This window comes from Berghia stephanieae, chromosome 1 (assembly GCF_034508935.2).
Source record: "Berghia stephanieae isolate SIO BIC M18660-M18661 chromosome 1, UCSD_Bste_1.3, whole genome shotgun sequence".
Lineage (NCBI taxonomy): Eukaryota > Metazoa > Mollusca > Gastropoda > Nudibranchia > Aeolidiidae > Berghia > Berghia stephanieae.
Window position 1 is genome coordinate 79,171,359 of NC_088360.1, and position 27,121 is coordinate 79,198,479.

The window sequence follows — 27,121 nt, forward strand, 5'->3', positions numbered from 1 at the left end:
CACATAATTTTGTAGAAAATGCTGGTCACGAAAAAAAGAAAATGCCAATCTGGCATACAACGATGAGAATCGAAATGCCGCGGCGTGAAAAACACAAACACACCAGACAAAAAAAAAAAAACGGCAAAGAACCCCACGTGATATCCAAATGATTGAACACATCAAAAAATGTTTTACTGTTTTTATTACCCATTTTCAAATATACGTTTATTTGTTCAAAAACGGGTTCAAAAACGTATAAAAACATTATACATTAAATTCGCACATAATAATAAAACACATAAAAAGGAAAATGCCAGTCTGGCATACAACGATAAGAATCTGGCATACAACGATAAGCAACGCGGCAGACCGTATCTAGGGTAAACTAAGCAAGAGAGACTCGGGTCCCCGAGTTTGCGGTAGTACCGAGAGTTTCTGTTATTCTATTTCTATTGCCCTCGTCAGCCTCTCTGGGTGTGATGGCTTTTGAACAAGGATTTGAATTTTCTTCCTTCGAAGACTTCAAAACCGCTTTGAAAGAATTTGAACAAGCTACGTTTGCTACATTCTGTATTAAAAACAGTCAAAAGGTGGAGAAAGCGAACAGTAGACGGCGTCATAAAGTTCCTGAGCAGTTTGTCGTTGCTCGGGCCCATTATGTATGCAGCCACTTTGGAACGTCAAGGCGGACAGGTTGTGAAGTCCGGCAACGTAAGTAAGTAATTATTTAACTTTTTTTTTTAAAATAGATTTTTACTAATTACACACTCAACTGACTCAACCACTTTAGACTTTAAACTTGTTAAACTTTAGGGTACGTAACTTGACCGAGGTTTTGTTAGCCAGATGTATCATGTTGCTCAGGAGACATGTCAACTATTTTTTTTTTTATCTTGCCAAAAAGGTCCAATTTCTATTTTTTTGTTTTTTTAAAGGCAGGCATTAGTAATTAGGTGTCGCTCTGTTGGAGCGATATCTAGTATTACCTTCTACGTCGCGCTAGGTATCTCTCAGAAAATTTCACACTGATCACATTGACTTTGTTTACTTAAACAATTTTTTTTTAATTGAGCTTTATATAGCGCAATATCCACTAAATGTGCTCAAAGCGCTTTGCAAGGGGTCCCTGGTCAACAACAGCATTTAACATGTAGGACGGGACATGACGCCTGTTAGGCGATATATTACAATTTTTCGGACAAAGACAACGCTATTAACGGCCAGGTACTCACTTTACATCTGAGTACGGTGAGAGAATGTGAGTAAAGAGCCTTTTCCAAGGACTCAACTATGCGCTGAGCGAGGCTCGAACCCAGGACCTTCCAATCCGAAAGCGAGTGTCATACCACTAGACCACATAGCCGTTTACTGTTGTGACATAATGATAAAACATGGTAAAAGTAGAGTATTATGACATTAGTCCCAGTTACTCTTAATTACTTTCCTTTTGTTTCACCATTGATTCCAGTTATACTTATTAGGCCTACTTTCCTATTATTTCACCATTCCAGATATATGATGGTCATTGGTTTATAATAAAGTTTGTTTGAACCAAATACCGACTTCGTGGTTATTTATGACCATCTTATGACAATTATTGTTCTCTGTTTGGCTTGTGGTTAAAGTGGTTAAAGTACTAATGAAAATGATAATGATAAATTATAATTAATGAAAGAAAAAATGAAGAAAATCAAAGAAAAACAGCAAGCAGAAGAACAATGATAAATTAAACAAATCAAGAAATAAGCTTTCAAAAAATAAAGGAAATTAAAAAAAATAATGCCAATGCCAGCAAGGAAAGAGATAAGAATAGAAGTAAAAGAAAGGAATTAATATTGAAAAAAAACAAAAAGTTGTCCCAGTTTGGGATTTTAACCCAGGACCTTCCAATCAAGAGTCAAACAGCTTAACACCTATTCTACAAATCCTATTTAGAAGAATTTTTTTTCAAAATATGAATTTTGCCACTTTTGTTTTGTTATTTTTAAAAGTAACTTGCATATTAGCAGGGAAAAAAAGGTTTAAAAAAGATGTTTTCCTTTTTATGATTTCATTGACTATTTTTTGCGATTAACAAAATGCTGGAGCAATATTTAGTGTTAGTGTTATGTTAGGTGTTGCTCTATCAGAACGATATGTAGTGTTACGTTGGTGTCACTCCATTAGAGCGATATCTAGTCACTAGGACCAGTTTATAAAAAATTTGCCAAATAAAGAAAGGGCAATTTTATGTGCAATTATCCAACAGTACTGTAATAATAAAAATACTGCACTAAAAAATCTGTGAATGGAAATTTTATGAATTTTAAATTGACATCCATGTTAGATTTGATGTCTCAAATAAAATGATAGGATATTATAAAAGTTAGCTCATATTATTGTGTTCAATGTTATCATAAATGCTCTTATACTGTCCTTCACTCCTATAAACTGGTAATCATTAACACCTGAGTCGAGTGGGGTAATGTGTGTAAAGTGCCTTACCCAAGGAGGCAACATTCGGACCAAGAATTTCCACAACCAATGTCATCCATCCAATCACAGGCCTTGCTTAAGATTGCTTGATTTTGTGACAAGCTGAGGCAGAGTATTGCTGAGCCACCTATCCACACACATGAATTAGCAGAGGGGAAAAGCAAGGAATTTTAAATAAAAGCAGCATATGTTTTATAATATTATTATTATATTATCATTTCATAAGCTAAGTATCACAAATTTTGAAAGATCCAAAGTGTCACAGTTTTGCCACTTCTCAATCATAGTGAAAATATGAATGGCGATTGGTAGGCCACCTCCACCCTCATCTCGATTAATTTTTGTTGTAAATGGCATAGAAAAGGTGTTTAAAACTGTCGGGGACCCCCCCTTGCACCTTACTTTGTTTTTTAACCAATTTTTATTTGTTTTTGGAGTCATTCCTTTTTTAATAATAATCTAAAAGAGCTAATTTTACATTAAATTTTACTCTGTAAAGTAGTCGAGATTATGATATTTATTTCAATTTCAAAGTTGTCTTCTTGGAATTTTGCGGACTGGTCACTGTATTATTTACTATACAGTCACATTATCCCAGCAGTACACAACCATCACAGTCTAGATACCACATGACTGTGTCTCAGCTGTGAACTAGCCTCATTGGAGCAATCAGATCTTTCGTAATTGTTGTAACAATTTTTTTTTTTTCAAGAAATTTGTTTATTAACAATGGCACCTAGCATATCTCCATCCATTTTTTTTTTTTTTTTGTAATATTCATTTATCCATTTGACCCACTTGGAAAACAACAATAAATGAGGGTGTGGGTAACAATATGTTTTATTTGCCTGTTAATTGCTTATCCAAACCAGAGCCTGTTAATTGAAATTGTGTAGTGTTTTCTAATTTCTGGTGGAACAGGATTCAGTCCCTTTGATTGTGAAGCGGGTGCTCTACCAACTGAGCTATCAAGTATAAATGTGTATCCATTATAAATAATCACTCACTCTCTTTGTATCAGTATGCCTACACCCATATTTATTATTAGATCTTATGGAAAACGGAGGATAATATTGTACGCTGAAAGGATGCTATGTATTGTTATTCTTATAATTGCCATAGTAGATCTGTGTGTAGCCTTGATAGGTTGCTCCAGTTATTTAAAGCCATTGGCAAAATTGGTTAATTGTAACACTGCTTTATTTGAATGATTTCTAAGTCATGTTACTGCTGCAATTAAGCAGCTTTAATCATATAAATTTTGGTCGTTTTTTTTTCAGAACCACAACCACAAAATTGGGCTGCGAAGCTGGATTTGTTCTCAGTTACAGTGACAGAAAAAACTGTCTCTTCATTTTAAAGTTGAACTCAACCCATAACCACCCTACTTCCATTGATACATTCATGATGGAACGCAAGAATAAAGCCCTAAATAAAAATAAGAGGGAAACAAATGCTTTAAGGGTAAGCTTGCATGTTTATAGTTTGACATTCTTTAAGCATATATTTAATTTAATAAATTTGAGAAATCTTTCAAATGTTATGTTCGAATTGCTGCATGCAATGAGCCGTTGTGAAATTAAAGTGTCATTTTGATATTATAGCTCATTCAAGTCTCACTCAACTATCTGCATGTTTATCAGATTTTAATCCAGTTTAGATCTCTAATAGTTATAGATGTTAACCTGGTTGGTGGAATTTCTACAGTGGATTTCTGATAAATCTCACACTGGCAGACCAGAAAGGTTGTTGCACTTTAAGCAAGGATAACTTTATCCATTATTAATGGAACACTCTTCGACAGAGAACAGAAAATTCGGAACCATCTTGAGTTTTTGACTTCAAGCAATAATTGAGGATTTTAAAGTGTTGACTTTATGCAATTTCCACTGTATATTGTTTGTTTATCAACCCTATTGATTTAATTAAAAAGACAGTGTTGGGACCAATCGTGTACAGTGCAACCCCTGGAAAATGACATTGCCAGGGACCGGAAAAACATGTTGTTATCCAGATGTGTTGTTAGTCCAGTGTTTTCAAGATGGTGGGGAAAAGGAACATTGAGACCCATGAATACAGTGATGCAATGTGCGTGACCAGTGCCAGTGATAAGACACGTCCCAACCATGTTACAATGTTGCAGTTTTTCCGTATATATATATATATATATATATATATATATATATATATATATATATATATATATATATATATATATATATATATATATATATTATATATATATATATATATATATATATACAGAATTCATTATTTTAAAAACCTCCGTATATTTTCCAATCACCTGCCGAATGTGTTCGTGTAAAAGTTCAGTAAATTTTTGTCTCCTGAATTGGCAACCCTGATGATTTTTTTTTTCCTATTGACAGAGGGTTTACAAATTATGCGTTTTCTCTCTGATGTGCATTGTCATTTTTTAATTGTAAGCAGTGCCAAACAGTGCCTGAATACCATTTTCCCTCAGTTGTTGATTTGGGCTTGGGACCAGCATGAGTGCAGCTTATTTATTAGATGACATTTAATAATACAAAAGAACACATTCACATAGCCATATTAAAAATGTTTTTTTTTAGGTTTTTTTGTTCACTTTTGTCTTGTCAATGATGAGGACCTTTCTTTTCTTGATTGGGGTAGGCGCCCTGCACCTTGATTCATTCTTGATTCATCAGCAGGGTTGTCAACAATGGGTGATTGGTAATGACTAGAGTTGTGAAGACCCGAGATTTATTCATAGGGTATCCAGGTTCGAGCAACGAATTGTAGGAGTCAGCAACTTGCTTCCTTGATCATTGGATTGTTTTAGTAAATAGGGACAAGATCTAATATTTTTATGTTTGGAGGGAACAATAATACAAAAGATTCTAAAATCTTTGAAATTATTTTGTTAAAACACCATAAAAGAGTCTTGGCTACAATAATGCTTTAGTTGAAATTAAATATCACCATTAAACATTGAGAAAACATTATGTACAACATTTTAGTTTTCTCAATTGAACATCAAGTGCCAATCTGACGTTTGTAAGGTAACAAAAATTGACCTTTCCTATCCTGTGACCTCCTGTTCTTGTTGCCGATCACCAGACCCAGTGTGTGAGTATTACTCAGTGTTTGAATATTATAGGTCCGGTGTTGTGCTTGAATATTACAAACCTAGTGTTTGTTGTCACCTGCTGTCAAATTTATGATAAAAGTTACACTTGGGTGCAAAATTATTCCAACTGTCAGTCGTCTTCAAGAAAATAAGTTGTCCACTGATTCATGTACAGTCCAGTCCAGATAATCGCAACATTTCCCAAGAGACGGAATAAATTCTATATAAGAGTCACTGGTTAATTGAAACAAACTTAGGTTAATCGCAACAAATTTTCAAACTAAAAAGGAGGCAAATTAAAGAAATCAATCAAACAAAATCTCATGATTAAATTTCATCATGGGTAAAATCATGACAGCTTGAGGAATCGAGAGTGGGCAGGGTTTAATGTTACCACTCTATTAGAGACAAAAGAGGGCAGGGCTTTGCAATACAGGTTTGTCCAGTCATCTGTGACTGTTAGATATGAGGAGAGGGGGCTGGGCAATGTCTACACAACAGGTAGAACAGGTAGGTACAACAGACACAAATGTCTCTTGTAAGGAGAGACTGAGAGATGGTTTCCTTTGTTTTGGGATTGACAACTGTGCACTGTGGCCACCAAGTTTATTGAAAGCTTATTGTCTCTCATCACAGCTAATCTCTATGACTCTTACAAATGTTGAGAACAAAAGAGTGAAAGTGAATACATCTGAATAAGATGCCGGCTTGCCTGAAAACTGCATTTGCATGTCAAAATCAATACAGGGCTGCCATATTGTTTTTATTTCAACCAAATTGCTCAGTCTGTGGTGGACTAAGAACAATGTTTACAACAACTGGTTTGAGTTTACCATATTTGTGTAAAATGTTGCAAACTTTGGTTAATTGCAACTTCAGTTAATCGCAACATTTTCACTGATACCAGGGTGTTGCAATTATCCAGGGTTGACTGTAATACCAGTTTTCAAAATGTTTGCCCTGGAAAAATCAGAGGAAAATTTGATTTTGAGATTTTTTGCCTCATTTTCTACTTTATTTCAGTAGTAAAAACAACATGGCTGACACCTGTTGACATTGAGCTTCGGCTCAGTGGATAGTCTTATGTTTCCATTTATTCACTGTGTGGAATCTTTAATTTTTACCTGATGTGGACTAATCTTAATATTGGAACTTTTAACTTAAGATCTATTAAAAGTAACATTCGAAAGGAACAACTGTGTCAAGATTTAGAAAGTTATAAAATCGATGTGTTGTGTTTACAAGAGACGAAGATCCAAGATGGCGTCGACCAAACAATAAATGGTCACAGACTGCTGTGCTTTGCTTCCAGTTCACCTCACTATGGATGTGGATTTCTCATAAATAAAAACTGCAGGGATTTGACTAGTGACGAATGGAATGTTTCGGACAGAATATGTGTTCTTGAGTTTAAGTGTAAGATCAATTCAAGGAACCAGAATAACGATAACAAAGACGATCACGGTAAGAAGACGTTCACTATCTCAATCGTAAATGTTTACGCACCAACAAGTCAACGCGCAAAACAATACCCAGAGGAAACTGATAAATTTTACAAAGACCTAGACGATACACTGAACAAAATAGGAAACAAATCAATATTAATAATTGCTGGAGATTTTAATGCCAAAGTAGGAAAACGTCTCGACAGTGACACACTATGTTTAGGATCATACTCAAAAGGAAAACGTAACGATAACGGAGAAAAATTAGTCCAGTTCTGTGAACAGAGAAAACTTTTCATAACAAACAGTGCTTTCAACCACCCATCAAGACACCAGACAACATGGGTAGGACAAAGGAAAGACCAAACCCAAGACAAAATAATAACAATACACAACCAAATAGACTATATCATATGTCGACACCGCCATAAACACTACTCAACCAACTCGCGATCATACGGTGGTACACTGCTAACATCCGATCACAAACTTGTAAAAACGAATTTCAACATAAATGTGTACAGACAACGAAGACAGAAAGGTAAAACGGCAGTCAAAATAAACACGGCAAAAATAGTAAATGAGCGAGAATGTCGCATTCATTACCAATATGAACTTAACTCAAGTCTATGGAAAATAAAGCAAAACAGTAATCCAAACAATGAATGGAAAGAGACGCAAGCGGCAATGAAATATGCGGGGGAAGAAAGTGCAGACTCTATTAATACAACTAAGAACAAACCAAATCGAACGCCTAACATCGCTATTAACGATCTATCGCGGCAACAAAAAGAACTTAGGATCAGGATACAAAACACGAAAGACTCGGAAGAAATAATAAACCTGAAAACGGAACGAAACAAAATACTGCATTCAATTCGATCACTTACAATAAAACACAGAAACGAGGAATTAGACAAAAAAGTGGAAGACATAGAAAAGTCCAAAAATAACGCATCGTCTATGTTCAAAGCGACGAAATCTATGAACCGAAAACCATTCGAGAACCCAAAACTACAGGATAAATTTGGCAAACAGACAACAAATCCCAACGATATCCTTGACATTGTAACTGACCACTTCCAGCAGAAATTTCACAAACAAGTCTCACAAATATCGCCCTTCTCAGGAAACCCTAGAGACCTAAACAACCGCATCACAACAACTGAAGTTAGAAGTAGCATAAAGTGCCTAAACAATAACAGATCCCCAGGTGAAGATGAAATTCCCGCTGAATTGCTGAAATGCGGTACCCCCTCCCTGGATCTGAGCATTGCAAACATAATGAACAAAACATTCTCAACACACAAAGACTGGGACATAAACAGCGGTGTCCTAATTACAATACAAAAACCAGGAAAAACGAAAGGACCCGTAAACAACCTGCGCCCAATAACATTACTGAATACCATAAGAAAAACACTGTCAACTATTGTCCTCAACAGAATTAGACAGAAAATAGAAAATTATCTATCACATAGCCAAAGCGGGTTTCGCCAAGACCGAAGCACATCGGACGTTGTATGGACACATAAATGGTTGGCCGCAAAGGCACTCAAAGAAAACATATCCATAACAATATCCGGAATCGATATGTCCGCAGCCTTTGATACGATCGACAGAGGAAAACTTTTGGAGATATTAACAGAAATAGTAGACGAAGACGAGCTCCGAATAATCCGATTTCTCCTCAGCAACACAAAGATACAACCAAGGATATACGGGGCCACAAAACAGACGCAGTTCGAAAGTAACATCGGGACCCCCCAAGGAGATAGTCTGAGCCCGATTCTGTTCACAATATACTTAGAACACGCTCTGAAAGAAGTTCGAAAAGTTATTCCAAAACCAACGACTCATATTGAGAATGCAATCCCTAGAGAAATCGCCTATGCAGATGATGTCGATTTTATTGGATCAACACCAGCAAATATAGACATCATACAAAATACCCTCATGAACTATAACCTCCAAGTCAATGCCAATAAAACCGAATTTACAACAATATCGAGGAACAAAGAGGAATGGAAAAGAACAAAGAAAGTCGGCTCACTAATTGGAGACACCGAGGATGTACAAAGAAGAAAACAGCTATCAAACGCCGCACTCAGTAAACTCACCAATGTATGGATTAGAGGTGACAAAATAAAGAGAAAAACCAAACTGAAACTGTACCATGCTCTTGTAAAACCGGTACTTCTGTATAACTGCGGCACTTGGGCGTTGACAAAATCCGAAGAAGAACATCTGGATGCCTTCCATCGCACACTGCTAAGAAGGGTACTGGACATCAAATACCCCAAAAAGATCTCAAATGAATCACTCTATAAGATCACAAAAGAAAGACCAATCTCCCTTGACATTTTACAACAACGATGGCAACTTTTCGGTCACATACTACGCAGGGACAAAAACATACCAGCAAACCAAGCCATGTCGGGATACTTCCAAAAACACGGGAACCTTTTCAGAGGAAGACCGATCACAACACTCCCCGTGATCCTAAACAAAAACCTCACAACACTTGGACAAAGCATTAGTCTCATAACGGCAGGGGACCTTGAAAATCTGAGAACCCTAGCAGAGGACTGGCAATATTGGAGACACCTCACACAGGAAATACTGGAAACAGCCAAGGCGACCCGATCTTTCGGTCGAGACGCGAAAGGCATCTAAGTCAAGTCAGTCAAGTTATTTCAGTAGTATTCATGAATACCGAGTACGTGCTGGTACATGCTATACTATTCAATCCGGGGTTCGGCACCTGAAATCTCGGGGAAATTGTGGCTCTAGTAATGACTTCATTGTCAATACTGCAGTGGTAACAGTGATAATGATACAGCATCTTTATTGGTATATAATCACATGTTCTTATTGGTTGATGACAAAGGGATAACATTGGCTATTGGTTGGAAAAGAAGCATCTTTATTGGCTAAGAGTATGAGATTATGAATAATAGTGTATAACAAAAAATATGGACCAGAGATTAATGTTGCTATCCAGAGGTTGCACTGTATAAAAGTAATGCTGTAAGTGAACCTTCAAAGGTCATGACACAAAACATAGTTGGAATTGCATGGCTTTTAAATACAGTGTATCACTATAATTATTTTTTAAAAATTTGACCCGAAAAGAGTAACTTCTCTTTAGGTACATTGCCGTTCACTTTAAATAAACCACACTTTTGTATTTTGTTATGTTTCCAATTCACAGGAGTTTGTAGGCTGAACGGCTGAACCCCAGTGATGCTGAATTAGAGCGCCTGATAAACAGTATTAATTATTGGCAATTTTTTGTGCCTTGCATTATGACTCAAGCATTGTTAGTTACACACTAGCAGGTCAATTTATGTATGCATAATGGTAACAAAAACAATTGTAATATGTTTTGATACTTGTAATATTTCCATACTTATTTTGGTTGGTTAGTATTTCAGATTCAAATGACATCGAAATAAATTTTTTTCATACGACTTACAAAAAGAACTGAATAGGTTTCCACTGTCTTGACGTCTTGGTGGAGGATACCAGTGACAGTGGGGAGAGCTGTTTTCTATGCCTGTTGAGAAAACAGTCATGAATGCTTGAGATATTTAATCGATTTGCTGGTGATGTGACGTGCACAGCTGTTTTTATGATAGACAAGTTTAGGCTGGAAATGGCTGCATGCGAGTCCTTATCCACAGATGCCACAGGCCTATTTTTTTTTTCCTTTATCATATTTCAGGTTCATAAGCTATGCCTCACTCTTTGTCTAGTCTGTTACCTGACGGACTGCTGGCTGGCAGGTGACATGCTTGACTCCTGGCCAGCATGTTAGAGCGTTGGTGTTCTCAATTGCACAAATGTGAAAGAGAACACCAAGAGCTCAAATAACAATTTTGTTGTTCATGAAAAGATTGGTCATTGCGGTGGACAGATTGATGTGTCAGCTGGATATCTGCCAAGAGACATTTCTGTCATTGCGGTGGACAGATTGATGTGTCAGCTGGATATCTGCCAAGAGACATTTCTGTCATTGCGGTGGACAGATTGATGTGTCAGCTGGATATCTGCCAAGAGACATTTCTGCAGAATGCCCATGATGCTGTTTTCATCTCGGTGAGGTACAGTGACACAGATGCACAGCCCCTTCAACTTCAAGTACAAAGTCCATTAGATGTAAAAGGCACACTGTGCCCATCATGGCAAATCTTGTACACATAAATGTTATTTATCACACCACTCTAATCCTGGCACTCCAGTCATTCAATCCTCCTGGTGTTCTTGTGTATGTGGAAAACGAATTGAAATGTTTTTCTTTCCTATATTTCCTTATTTTGTGAACCACACAGTAAGATGTTGCCCCTTTTGAGGATGGAATGTACCATATTGTAAAGGACAGTAACATAGCAAAGGTATCAATTGTGGATTATTGTTTGCTTTGTTACTGACACTTCCTTTTGTCCATATTATTTCTGTGGTTGTCCACTCTGGGGTTCAATATACCAATGTCTTCCTATCTGGGAACAGGTGGTTAAGGAGTAGTGGCAGCATGTCAGATAGAGCAACGGCTACTTTTCAGTCATCTGTATTCATTAGGAGAGTTGGCTCCTGGAGTGAGACACCATCGAACTGACATTCTCATTGTTTCACTTTGAGAAGCTGTTAACTCTTGAGACTGAGATTTTCATACCTCGACAAGCGTTGAAGACTGGGGTTTTTAGGTTTAAAAAAAAAAACAAATTATTTATAACTTTGTTGTTCTATCTTAATCTTTTAAAAAACAAATTATTTATAACGTTGTTGTTCTATCTTAATGAAATTTGATACGTAATTAGTTTGATATCTACTGTTATACATACAATAAACTGTGCCACTCTATCAATTTTTTTCTGCAAAAATTCAGGGAAATTGACTTGTATTGAATAAAATGGGTATTATCACTTGTCTGCACATCACATTGATATATTCAAGGGTCTCACCATACCCCTTTTTCCACCCCTGGATAGTGACATTATTTTCCATCCCATGCGATGTCATCATCCAGGTGTTGGATGTATATGATTTTATTTCCATGTTACATTTTGTCTTGGATAAAAGATTTTCCTTGTACTATGATTTGGGTCTGTTGTTAGTTACTTATTGTCACACTCAGTGTGCTTGTTCGCTTTGTCTAAACCCTAGCATTGAGGATGTAATGACGCTGTAAGCTTCACAGGAAGCACCGGTTTAGTAAATGTCACCTAATATTTTTCTGGCTAGCTATCATTTTTTTTGATACTAAAGGGCTCAATTTGTTAAAGGTAGAGTTCTGATCATTTGCTCTCACTAGCACTGTCACTCGGTTTGTTTGTTTTTACCTCACTTTATCCAAATGCCATACAATCCCTATTAACAACATCAACTGTATTAAGGACTCTCCTTGCAACTTGCTTTATTTCATCTCTTTTATCGCTGTTATAATATATGCCTGGGACAGAAGGAGGAATAGAAAAATGCAAATTGGAGGTTTCACATTTTACATCAGCTTTGTCAGGAGCATATATATTAACCAATGTGGTCCAATGTAGGGAGATGTTTGAAAGCAGTTCAAAATACTCTAGATAAGATGTATGTGCTAGGCTATTTCAGTATATATATGGGTTATGTTTGAATAAAATATTATTGTACTGATTCGTAGCATTTTTCTCAGTCCATTGTGCATAGGAAAGGGATAAAACAGTGCTTTCACTTAAACTGACCCCGCGGTTTTTGCAAAAAATATTTCAAAATTTTGCAAAGAAAATGATGAATTTTGCAGAAGAAAATAAGTCAATTTTGTAAAAATTTTGCAGGTTTCTAAATGTGTTGTATCATACCTAACACATACATGCCGAATCTTACGAATTTTTCGTAATTTTAAGAATTTTAGACAAGTTTCATGGCCAAATACTAAATTTTATGGAAAAGTACGAATTTTTAATTCTTAGTAATACTTAATAATATTAATAATGATAAGAAGAAGAACAACAACAACTACTAACATAACATAACATAACATGTGGTATAGGGCAAAATAGGATAAGATCCTTTGAATGCCCTTAATATTAATTAGTAATGCCATAAATCTATTGATTAAATATTACAATAACGATACACGTGGTAAAGATAGTATTTCAACTTAAATGTACTCATGTGGTGTACAAACATATATCTTCACCCTTGAATCATATACCTATGATGTTCGCATGGGTGTACGATCCGATAGTGATGTCGTTTCTTCTTCTCTTTACTAGCCTATCCTGCTTCTTTGGTTTGTGATTGTATTTTTGACAGGGGATATTTTTTTTCTGTAAATCTTCTGCCTGTTTGTTCTTGGTTATTTATAATTTAGCTTATGATATCTTTAGGTTATGATTTTGATTTACATTTGTGCTATTTTTGTTAGATTGCTTGTTTTTTTTGTTTCAGCGGTCTCTCATATAACCTCAATTGTGTTGGAAGAGACCTAAAGCAACAAACAAGCAAAGCAAACATATATCTTTAACCGTGACATGCAAAGTGCACACACAACCACACACACACACACACACACACAAACACACACACACACCCATACACACGCGTATAGAAGATAACCATAATAATATAATAATGCATAATATATACATACAAGATTGAAAGCCATGTCAACAGCAGAGCAAACAAGTATTATTCGTCATATATAAATCTCCCATCATATAATTCCCTGACTACTAATACTACTACTATAATAATAATAATAATGATAATAATAATAATATTGTCGTTGTTCGTACACAATTTCAGAAATTACAAATTTTCTTGTCAAATTACTAAAAATTTACATAAAAATTACTAAATTTGAAGTTTTCAATTTGGCATGTCAGCTAACAACTACCTTCAACCCATGTAATAAAATATCCCCGTGAAATTACGCAATTTCAAACTCAAAATTATGCAACTGGGTGGGGTTCCTACCTCCCATAGTGGGCAGGGAGGTACTTATTGTGTGTTCTATCCCCCTATATTGTTTTCCAACTTGCATTCTGTCTTTGTCTTGGAATGAGATTGCTTGGTTTTGTCCTGGCCCTGGTCGGGGTCCTGGCTGGGAGGAAGACAGTCAAATGCATAGTTATTGTTTTGGGAGATGATATTTTTTTCCTTGTAAATCATCTTTCTGTTATGTATTATTATATTTGTTATAATTTATAATGTAAGCATTTGAGTGTGTTCCTCTTAGTGGGGGCCATGCATGTGTCCTGATGAGACTTATTGGTGATCTCAAACTAAGTACATTGAAGATATGCTCTTGGAATCTACATCTGATCCCTATTTGTTCCCAGTTCCCCTTTGTCTTACTTTTTCTTGGATGCTTTAATTGTAATTCTAGAACTTTTTACTTCCCCATTTTCTTCCTTTTTACTGGCGCTGATATAACCTAGATGTGTTGCAAGCGCCGTAAAACCCTTAAAAACAAAAACAAACAAAAATTATGCAAAATTATGGGACAAAAAATGGCAAATTTTGCCAGAAATTATGCTGATTTGGAAATAGGCACAAAGTTGGGTAAACAAAATTACAATAAAAAATTGCTGCCAATGAAATTGTTATAATAAAGATATAAAAAATTTGGATATGACCTTTTATTTAAAAAGAATTTGTCAAAAATTTGCAAAACGGGCAAATTTTGCAATTGCAATGCAAATCAGAAAATTTTCCCTAATTTTGCAGCCGCAAGCTGTACAAAAAACCGCGGGGCCAGCTTATAGTATTATTATTCCTAACTTAACAAATTTTTTTCATCAAATTCTTATTATAGGTTCCGTTAGGAGAGAAAGAAAGTGAAAGTGTGATGGAATTGGCAGATGTGAAATTGGGAAACGTGGAATTGGGAAATGTAGTTCTTATATTAACTTGTGGAGGTAAATTTACAAAATTATAGTATTATTTTTTAGATGGGGGGTAGTGGGATTTGTTTTGTTTTTTTTTTTTTTGTTGTTTTTTTAAATTGTTGATTTTTGAGGATTTTTTTCGTCCAAATTCCATCCACTCATTCCTATTCATTCACTCATATATCCATTAATTTGAATAAGCCCCTTTCTTAACAGTTTTCATCAATGCTCTCTCTCTCTCTCTCTCTCTCTCTCTCTCTCTCTCTCTCTCTTTCTCTCTCTCTCTCTCTCTCTCTCTCTCTCTCTTTTCCCATAGTGGGCAGGGGGTACACACTGTGTCTTCTATCCCATTATACATCTGTTTTCCAACATGCTTTCTGTCTTTGTCTTGGAATGAGATTACTTGGTTTTGTCCTGGCCCTGGCCGGAGTTCTAGCTGGGAGGGAAACAGTCAAATGTATAGTTATTGTTTTGGGAGATGATATTTTTTTCCTTGTAAATCATCTTTCTGTTATGTATTATTATATTTGCTATTTTGAATGTATAATGTAAGCATTTGAGTGTATTCCTCTTTGTGGGATCTTGTTCTTGTGCCCGGATGAGACTTATAGGTGATCTCAAACTAAGTACATTGGTGGTATGCTCTTGGAATCTACATCTGATCCCTATTTGTTCCCAGTTCCCATATGTCTTACTTTTTCTTGGGTGCTTTAATTGTAATTCTAGAACTTTTTACTATCCCATTTTCATCCTTTTTACTGGCGCTGATATAACCTAAATGTGTTGCAAGCGCCGAAAAACCCTTAAAAACAAACAAAAACAAATCTTTCTCTCTCTCTTTCTCTCTCTCTCTCTCTCTCTCTCTCTCTCTCTCTCTCTCTCTCTCTCTCTCTCTCTCTCTCTCTCTCTCTCTCTCTCTCTCTCTCTCTCTCTCTCTCTCTCTCTCTCTCTCTCTCTCTCTCTCTCTCTCTCTCTCTCTCTCTCTCTCTCTCTCTCTCTCTCTCTCTCTCTCTCTCTCTCTCTCATTTTTTCATTGTTAAATTTCTTTTTTCATTTTAATTTTCTATTCACCAATCTAATAAGTTCAGTATTATCTGACCTTATTTAGTGTTGTGAGTCCAAGACTGTACACCACATTGACACATTTATATTGTTGAATATAAACTCTATGTGTTAACCCCAACACATGTTTTTAAAGTTTTAGATAACCCACTGCCGCTATCAACTTTATTTTTCAGGTACAATTGACAAACAGTATCCTCAGGGACCAGGTGCATATGCCTTCGAGTTTGGTGAAGCCGCTGTGGGGAAAGTTCTAAGTCGGCTATGTCCATCATTCCCATACCAGATTGAAAGCATCTGTGCCAAAGACGGTCAGGAAATGTTAGATGGTGACAGGTTGGTTTATTAATGTCTTTACAGTTAGTCAAACATTGGAATCTTCAATTACAATTTAGATTCATGGTATATGGGATATAATTCTGCTTTACAATGGCAAAACACCTTTTTTTTTGGCCAGAAAGCTTTTACTTCACATACCGATTCATTAATATGAGCTCAACATGTTTTTTCAATGTTTTGATAAGTTAGGGGTAATTATAATTTATGAAATATACAGTGCAACCTTTCTATAATGGCACTGTCGGACCAGGAAAAAAAATGTTATATAGAGTTGTCGATATAGTGGAACAAACAAAAATAGGGGGAGTGGGATGGCAATGTTGTGCTGGACATCAGCATTCATCTGCAGTTGCCACTTTTACCTTTTCATCTGGATCTTGATGTTGATCATGGACAAACTCACGTGAAGAATCCCAAACTTGACAGCCATATGTCCTTATCCCTGATTATCATCTTGTCAACTTTGAAATTTTAAATTAATGGTAGCGCTCTTCTAGTCAACTTGGTAGGAGTAGAGACATCACAATTCACTTTCATAGTTGTGTGGATGATCAGCAATCAGAGAATATGATTGTGGATAAATAATGCAAGCAAGTACAGTGCAACCCCTGGATAATGACATCGCCTGGGACCGCAAAATTATGTCGTTATCCAAGGGTGTCATTATTCCTGGGTTTTCAGGACAACGGAAAAAATGGGCCACGGTGAGACCAGTGAATACATAACAGTGCAATGCACGGATCAATGCCTGAGAGAGAAGTCACGTCTCAACAATATGATAGCACCAAATCCATGCGATACTGCTGATGAGTTTTGAATACCAGTATTTTTATTTAAGTGCACCAAAATTTATAAAAAATTAGTAGATCACATCTTGTGATGTTTAAACTAACAAACAAGCAAGAACAAAAAACAACAAACAAAAAAAAAACTAGGCATTAACCATAAGACCATAAATATCTATAATTGTGCCCATTGGACACAGCATTGCCTGATATCAGTTAACATTCACGGACCTCAGACAGGTCGCTGACATGAAAGGTTAATGGACCCCTGAGAGTTTCATCCACTGATAAACTTCTTTTTCTGTGGTTCCATATTAGATTGTGCTGATTCCACACAGTTTAGTAAACATGGGGCAGCGTGGCTCAGCAGTGCGGTCTTGGCTTTTTGCCCGAAAGGTACCAAATTTGATCACCCGCTGCTGCGCTGTGTGACCTTGAGCAAGTCACCTCGCCCTATCTTAATTTGCAGCGCTGCACTACAGCTGATGCCTGGTTATTCCAGTCTTCCCTTAGAATAGACCCAAGAGACAAATGCCCCTATGGGATGAATAAAGGGAATTTTAAAAAAATATATAATTATGTGTTCTGATTGGTCATTAACAAAGCGATCTAATTGGGAGGAAAAAATGCGTTTTTTAGATTTGTTAAGAGTGCTAGATGACAATGGTTCAAGACAAATGGTCAATGTTGCTATCCGGGGGGATGTCGTTATCCAGAGGTTGCACTGTATTCTCATTTGACCACAAATTTTGTCTTCATGGTTGATTTGAAGTCAGCGATTACCGTTATATTGATGTTGCTATACTCTCTCTCTCTCTCTCTCTCTCTCTCTCTCTCTTTCTCTCTCTCTCTCTCTCTCTCTCTCTCTCTCTCTCTCTCTCTCTCTCTCTCTCTCTCTCTCTCTCTCTCTCTCTCATTCACACACACACACACAATAGAAATCTTGAACTTTTATATAGCACAATGTCGACTAAACGTGCTTAAAGCGCTTTACAAAGGTCCCTGGCCAATGGCAAAATGTAATATACAGGATGAGACATGACGGCGATAATACAATTTTTTCCCACCTTTCACCTATTAATCATTTCAGCTCAGGCCTGATTGAATACCTCGACCTAATACAAAAACTTTTTTTGTTTGAAATAAGAGGGTAACCAAGTACTCTTCATGATTATGGGTCTCCAATTTTATATTTATTCTTTTCTTCTTCTTTTTTTCTCATATAGGGAGGATATTCTTCGTGCTGTAATGGATGGAAGCCAACAGCTTGTTTTAATCACTCATGGAACGGATACCCTTTGTGACACTGCAAGGTATCTAGTCAACGCCGGTGTGGGGCAAGGACTTCAATATGGTCCAGGAGTTGGAGGAAAAGTAGGTCAAATTTTCAGTCACATCAAATCCTTTTTTGCTGTTGACTTTTCCTTTGCAAGGGCTTGCCAATGAATTTAAAGGTTGGTAATTGGCATTCCCTGGTCACTGATATATCTACTGATTACAGTGCACTCTGGAAGTATTGGTTCCATTCATGACATGTCATCGGACAATAATCTCTCATTTTCTTTGTCCATTATTTTACCTCACAATGGGATATCTGCATTTTTATTATTATATTTTACCTCAATGCATCACCACACCAATATTAAATTACTATCACCACTGCTATGCTATTACCATCACTATATCATCATCATTGATATTATTACCACCGCTATCACAATCACCATCACCCACTTCCACTACAACAACCGCATCATTATTAACACCACACCAATACACCATCAATGTTCATTACCACCACTGTTTTAAAGCAGGTTACCTTTCCTTTCAGCCTATGCTTTGCAGCAGATTTAACTCAAACCATTTAAAAAACAATTTAAGCCCGTTTTAATTACTTTTTTCTTGTGCCTTTATTATTTTTGAACAATCCATTTGTTTTCTTACATGCTGAATTATTTGTTTTATTAAAAGGGAAATCAGAAACATTAACAAACGTCTGTGTTGTCTTATTCATAAAAGCTTCTTTTAATCATTTCTTCTTCTTTTATTATTTACCAGACAGTGGTTCTCACAGGATCGTTTAAACCAGAGGCCATGAAAGACTCTGATGCTGAATTCGATGTTGGATTTGCTCTTGGCTTCCTCCTCGCCCTAACCCCTGGAGTTTTTATTGCCATAGAGGGCGGCATTTTGGATGGAAAATATGTGATGAGACGCGAAGATGGTAAATTTCTTGATGAGAGATTTGCTTTGAAACAATTTTGAAGATTTCTTCAAGGCATGACAAAATAAAGCACACTCATTCTCACACTTACATTTTTCCGTTATCACCTAATCTGATTCAATAAATGGTATACATAGTTTTGAAAATTATGATCCTCGAAGTTGTATTTGATTTATTTTTTTGGTCGTTTATAAAAGCTAATTGGTGTTTGTAACACTTTTATGTAATACTAAATCATTTTTTTTTTCTAAACAAAGATCCTGGATTTCTGACCTTTATCAGTTTTTTAAAAGTTGATTTCTGTCTTCTTTATTAAAAAAATGAGATTACCTGTTTTACCTTGTCCTGACCGGAGTCCTTCGCTGAGAGGGAAACAATCAAATGTATGGTAATGTAGTTTTAGGAGAGATTTTTTTTTGTAAATCATCTCTGTTATATGCTGTAGTAGTTTTTTGTTTGTTTGTTTGTTTGTTTTGAATATCATATTTTGTAAGCATTTGAGTGTATTCCTTTTGGTGGGATCCTATTCTTGTGTCTTGATGAGACTTTTAGGTAATCTCAAAGTTCACTGATAGCATGCTCCTGAAATCTACACCTGTTCCCTATTCCACTTTGTCTTACTTATTCTCGTGTGCTTTCAATAAATCTATAGACTTTTTACTACCGTGGAATGGGGTGACTCAGACCAGCAAAGCTGTTATATTCAGTTTTGTTTAATACTTTTTAGTCACAGATTCTAGCAGCTTAGTATCACAAAGATCTTTAGACCATCTTTTAAAACAGCTTTATATATCTTGACCTTGAAATAAGGCTCGTTGAAATAACCTGTCCCTGTCGATGTTCTTTTTCTGAAGTATGGGGAAGGATGAAATTGATCAAATTTGTACATTTTACCATATCTGTTTAATAATTTTCAATTTGGGGACTGGTCGTATTCACCCAAACTGGACTGTCACCCCATTGCCGGTATCCCATTTTCTGTTTTTATACTGGTGCCCAAATGACCTTAAAGTGTCAGACTGCTGTAAAATCATTAATAACAAAAACTAACTACTACTTTATTTATTGGATATGATTTCAAAGTGGTAACCCTTAAAAGAATTTCTTGAGGCATCACTTAATTAGTCACAAACCTTCATCCCTGTCAATTATTGTGACAACAGTTTTTAGGTTGTTGTTGTGTCTAAAAATTTGTGATAGATGACAGTATATACTTTAATACTTTTATAGTTTGTGTGGCTTTTGGGTCTTGTGGTATGACATTCGGCTTGCTCGAGTCCTGTAGGTCAATGGTACAAATCCTGCTTCTAACAGTGAAAAATTTAGTTCTTGGAAAAGGCTCTTTACTCACTTTTTCTCATCATGCTAAATAAATACCTGGCCAGTAAGAGTGCCATCTCTGTTTAATTGGGACTCCCCTCAGCACATTAGCCAGAATTGTCCTAGTCACATCTCCGTAAACCAAACACCTGCGCTCCCATTATATCCGGGTTGCGGAGACATCTGGATATAATGAAATCAGTAACTAAAATGACATATTAATTTTGACCTCAGATGGTAGTAATCTGAGCCTATATTATAGAAAACAACAGCTCTTCTTCTCTTTGCTGAACGAGCTTACAAGAAATATAACTTGAGTAAAGCAATGCTTGTGCTTGAGCAAATGAGGAAAGTGAAATGGTGAGAACGATTGAAAAATGGGAGTGCCACATGAGATCAAATACCCACCAAAGACTTACCTTTACTGTAACTGAAAACCATAGCCTTTGTATGACTAATGACCTTATTTGGATGTGATGGAGAATTTTTTAATTTTAAAGTTTTGTATCTTTTATAAGAGTAATTTTTACTCCCTTTATTTTACTATACATTTTCTGCCATCTGCATTATTTGCGGCCACAAATTTTGACAAATTTCCCAAAATTGGCAAAATTTGGCAAATTTTGTTTTTAAAAAAGCGAAAACAAAAAAAACGATAAGGTGCTTGGAACTTTTGAAGGATAAAGGGTTTTCAGTCCAAAAAACATTCATCTTATGCCTCGCAGTGTATCTGCATACACTGATATGAAGTGAATAGAAAAGTGCCAGAAGACAATAGAGAATAAAAAATTTTTCGCGGCGGTGGTGGGGTTTGAACCTGCGACCTTATTGGTACGACGACAACTCCGCCTGGCAGGTGAGAGCGTGGCTCTACCGTGTGAGCTATCCACGAACACAAAAAAAAATTTTTTATTATCTATTGTCTTCTGGCACTTTTCTATTCACTTCATATCTTGTTGTTACCAACATAAGTGCCTGCTCCACTCACTTTTCTGAATTAAAAATTCACCCCATACACCGGAGCATACTCAATGTCTCAATCGTTTCTATGTTATATGTTTGTGTTGAGAATATTGGCTATTAAGCTTAACTGCTGGTCAAAATTATTCGCGATGGTGGTGTACGAACGAATCGGCGGTCTCAAGAAGTGGGTGAGAGAGGGATCTAAATGACTTTGAGTTTGAAACGAATATTTTTGTGTTCATGGATAGCTCACACGGTAGAGCCACGCTCTCACCTGCCAGGCGGAGTTGTCGTACCAATAAGGTCGCAGGTTCAAACCCACCACCGCCGCGAAAAAATTTTTATTCTCTATTGTCTTCTGGCACTTTTCTATTCACTTCATATCTTGTTGTTACCAACATAAGTGCCTGCTCCACTCACTTTTCTGTATCTGCATACACTGCAATTCCTGATTTTTTTTCATCTTCCTCAGCATGAGCTGACTAGATACAGTGGAACCTCCCGATAACGACATGCCACGGGACCGAGTTTTTATGTCGTTATCCGGAGGTGTCGTTATTTAGAGGTTTCCAAGATGGCGGACAAAGTGGGCGTGGTAAGGCCCGCGGGACCAGTTTTTATTAACATTGACAAAACAAACAAAACATTGTAGTGTATTCCTCTTAGAGGGTTCTTGTGCGTGTGTCTGGATGAGACTTTTAGGTGATCTGAACTGAGTACACTGATAGTGTGCTCCTGGAATCTACATCTGTTCCCTATTTAAACCATTCCCCTTTGTCTTACTTTTTCTTATGTCATTTCAATTGTAAATCTAGAATGTTTTTTTACTATCCAATTTTCTTCCTTTTTACTGGTGCAGATATGGCCTAAATGTGTCACAAGAGCTGTAAAACCCTTTAAAACAAACAAAAACAGGTAATTCGGACGCTGCAAGTTAGATAAAATTCTCTCCTCCTCCTCCTCCTACTACTACCTACCTACTAACTATCTACTACTACTACTACTACTACTACTACTACTACTACTAACTACTACTACTACTACTACTACTACTACTACTATCTACTACTACTACTACTACTATACTACTACTACTACACTACTACTACTACTACTACTACTACTACTACTTACTACTACTACTACTACACTACTACTACTACTACTACTACTACTACTACTACTACTACTACTACTACTACTACTACTACTACTACTACTACTACTACTACTACTACTACTACTACTACTACTACTACTACTACTACTACTACTACTACTACTACTACTACTACTACTACTACTACTACTACTACTACTACTACTAACTACTACTACTACTACTACTACTACTACTACTACTACTAACTACTACTACTACTACTACTACTACTACTACTACTAACTACTACTACTACTACTACTACTACTACTACTACTACTACTACTACTACTACTACTACTATACTACTACTACTACTACTACTACTACTACTACTACTACTACTACTACTACTACTACTACTACTACTACTACTACTACTACTACTACTACTACTACTACTACTACTACTACTACTACTACTACTACTACTACTACTACTACTACTACTTACTACTACTACTACTACTACTACTACTACTACTACTACTACTACTACTACTACTACTACTACTACTATACTACTACTACTACTACTACTATACTACTACTATACTACTACTACTACTACTACTACTTACTACTACTATACTACTACTACTACATATTGTTGTTGTTTGTTTGTTTTTAAGGGTTTTACGGCGCTTGCAACACATTAAGGTCATATCAGCGCCAGTAAAAAGGAAAAAAATGGGATAGTAAAAAGTTCTAGAATTACAATAAAGCACCCAAAGGGGAATTGGTTCAAATAGGGAACAGATGTAGATTCCAAAAGCACTCTATCAAAGTACTTAGTTTGAGATCACTAAAAGTCTCATCCAGACACAAGCACAGGTCCCTGCTAAGAGGAACACACTCGAATGTTTTACAAATCATATATAATATAAAGAAAGCATAATACAGTGCATAACAGAGAGATGATTTACAAGGAAAAAAATATCATCTCCCAAAACAATAACTATGCATTCGACTGTTTCCCTCCCAGCCAGGACTCCGACCAGGGCCAGGAAAAAACCAAGTAATCTCATTCCAAGACAAAGACAGAAAGCATGTTGGAAAACAGATATAGGGGATAGAAGACACAGTATGTACCTCCCTGCCCACTATGGGAGGTCAGGATCCCCACCCAGCTACCACTACCACTACCACTACTACTACTACTACTACTACTATCATCACCACATAATATCGCATTTTCCAAGATTTTGTGTTTACTTGCTTACACTAACATTTATACCTTGGTTTTTTATTAATTTAATGCATAACGGCCAAGATTCGTCAAAAAAAAGCTGCGTTATCATTGATTTCAAAAGCTGCGTTCTCATTGGTTCAAGCAGGAATCGTTTTTATAAACTTTGAGTACTCATACTCTGTATTTTTAGTATCAGATATCTACGAAAACTGCCGAAAATCGCCAAAATGATGTCGTTATTCAGAGGTTTTATCATAAAGTGCGGAGGTTTTATCATAAAGTGCGTCGTTATTTGGAGGTTTTTTTTACTGATCTTAAATAGAAAAAAAAATCGGGACCAGGGGTCAATGTCGTTATCACGAGGCTGTCGCTATTCAGAGGTGTCGTAATCGGGAGGTTCCACTGTATATTGAGAAACTGGGGCCCAGTGCTCTGAGAGGTCCAATACTGGAATCATTGATCTTTCCTTTCTGGAAGTCTGTGGCAGATCAAGTTCCAGCTCTCGCTGCCTTGACACCCCGGTATGCCTTCCCAACATGTTCATCAGCTGATGCTGAACGAAGTTTTTCATTATATAATCTTGTTTTGTCTTCTAGAGGGTGTAGACTCACAGAAGACAACATCAAAGGACTAGTTTTCCTTTACTATAATAAGTTCAGTGATGCCTCTTTTTTTTATTAGTAAAGGAAAACTCGGCCTTTGATGAGTCTGAGAGAAAGTGTACGTTTGATATAGTGTGAAAGTTTGATAAAACTGATACTGTGAATGAGAGGGAGATGTTCGCCAGTGTAAGTGTTCTATTCCTCAGTTTGTGTCTGTGTGTATTGTGTGTGTGTGAGTGTGATTGTCTGAAAGTTTGGGTGGTTACAGTGCAGAAAATAATAACTGCAGCCTCCTTTAAGTAACTATAATAAAATGTCTTTTATATGTATTTTTACATATAGCGTGTTAATTTTTACTGGGAGGCTGAGTTCTGCTCTGCAATTTTGGTCTATTTGGCAAATTTTGGCAATTTTTAGGCCCCAACTTGGCAAAAAATGCAGATGACAGCATTTTATTGACTCATTTAGGCACTTTTAATTTTTAAATGGATGATACTTCCAATCATTTGTTGATTGCATTGAACTAGAGGAAACGGACAGACGGTGTTGATCAGAGAGCTGTTTGGATTATAATAGTCATAAATCCTATTCATAAAGGGTAATGGCTTGCTCCCAAATCCCAAAACAAGTGTTCAGATCCAGAAACAAGAATTTCCAGATTACAGTACAATGTAAAAATAAATAAAAAATCCTTCCCAAAGCGATCTGTCCGGATAGAGTTCAAGATTAGAGTGACCTAATTGTAATTAAAAGCTCAAATTTAATTAAGCACTCATTTGGCAAATAATTAATGGTGATTTCAATACTACTTTTTTTTTTTTAAATATGGGATGGCCATTGAAAATTGTATACAACAGATAATTTTAGAGATAATAAAAGCTCTGTGCACAAATTTGTATTGTGAGATTGACCAAGGCTGATGAGACAATCTCCCCCTTTCCACATCCACACAACACCTTTCTCCCCCATGGTGGAATCCGTTAAAATATAATTCTCTATAGAGTATTATTTAATTTGCCAAATTCACTGTTCCTATCACAGTATTTGGCCAATTTTTTTTTAAAGCAGTCCTATAGTGTCATAATGCCAATGGAGCCCGGTTTACATAGCGTTAAATGGACAATTGCAATTGCTTACTACCGTATGGCTTGGTCTATCACAAAGTATTTTCCGACACATCTTACTGACCTAACTACCAAATCACTTCTAGGTGGACAAATGGGTCCAAAAATAAATCTCAACTGCACATAAATCCAATATCAATAAGCTGTCAGAACACCATAAGTTTTTAATACAATTAAAAAGCATCAAGGATTTGGGATTTCATTTTAAAAATTAAAAAATTCATTAAAAGACCTAAAATAAACATGAAAGTTAGAACTGGCTACCAATAGACATCTTAATGGTAGGCCATTGAATTGAATTGGACTACTTACTCAATACACCATCAAAAATTGGATTTAATATCCCATTTATTATCTTAATGTGGGGTAATGGCCGTTGAGGAACCAATAGACAAAATATTTTAATACATCAACATAGAACCATAAAAGAACACATTAAACAATAAAAAAAAAAGAACTCATTCTCAACTCTTATTCTTTATTTCAAACAAGTAATGCCATTGTGAATGAAGTCAAATAAGAGTAAGAGACCATCCTCGTCTTTATAAAGGATATACAACTCATTGTCTTTACAGTGAAGAGTCAGTGTCTATATATATATATGCTGTCTGCAAGCTTTGCCATTCAAGTTCAAAATAATTTTGTTTTACAAATAAAAAGTTCAATTTTCCAACCAAAAAAAAAATTATAATGATATTGTTTAAATATTTAAAAATGAATTTTACACTGAATAATGTTATAAAAAACAATGATTTTAAGCTTCTTTTCCTACGCATGACTGTCATAAAATAACCTATGACTACAAAATACAATCAATGAATTCTGGTAAAACAAAGCAAAATATAACAGTTTTGGAACTATGATGTTTATAATCTGACATAAGGAAGAAAACAAGTATACAAAACACATTGTAATTAGAACGAAAAGGAAAGTTTATCACAGTTTATTTCAAGGAATCAGCAAATGATCATCTTATCAATTTGACCAATGCAATTATAACACACAAATTCACAACATCTAACAATGTCATTCATCACAAAAATGCAAATCAATGGCAACTTTTGTTAAAACAGAAATAACAGCAATCCTTTTTTTTTTCATCTTGTGTAGTTTGTAATGAACACACTCACAACTCTTGACTGTAAAAATCAACATAGAAGTACAAAGAATCAAAATGTATACATTAAAAACTACATGCATGCACGCACACAAACACACATACTTATATACACACCCACGCATTCATCGCACACTTTTGTATTTACATGCACAAGTACACAGGCATACTCTTCATCAGTCAACAATTTTTGGAGTAGTACATCACTAATATGGAATACAACATTTTACATAAGCTAAACATTTCACCAATCATCTGGGAGATGAACAAACAGAATATGTGAGAGACCTGCACATAATAAAGTCTCCGGGGGGTGGGGGGGCAGGTGTCATAAAAAGAGCAA

The 27,121-nt window shown here is 36.0% G+C and overlaps 1 protein-coding gene across 1 annotated transcript; it reads left to right on the forward strand.

The window, feature by feature from the left end:
• The first annotated feature begins 357 nt into the window (after positions 1-357).
• LOC144958247 (uncharacterized) lies at positions 358-19,447 on the forward strand. Its single transcript, XM_078890094.1, has 6 exons — positions 358-697; positions 3,738-3,921; positions 14,816-14,918; positions 16,127-16,286; positions 18,301-18,448; positions 19,133-19,447. Exons 1-6 carry the CDS (start codon positions 462-464, stop codon positions 19,337-19,339), a joined length of 1,038 nt encoding a protein of 345 aa, XP_078746220.1. The 5' UTR covers positions 358-461; the 3' UTR covers positions 19,340-19,447.
• The last annotated feature ends 7,674 nt before the right edge of the window (positions 19,448-27,121 follow it).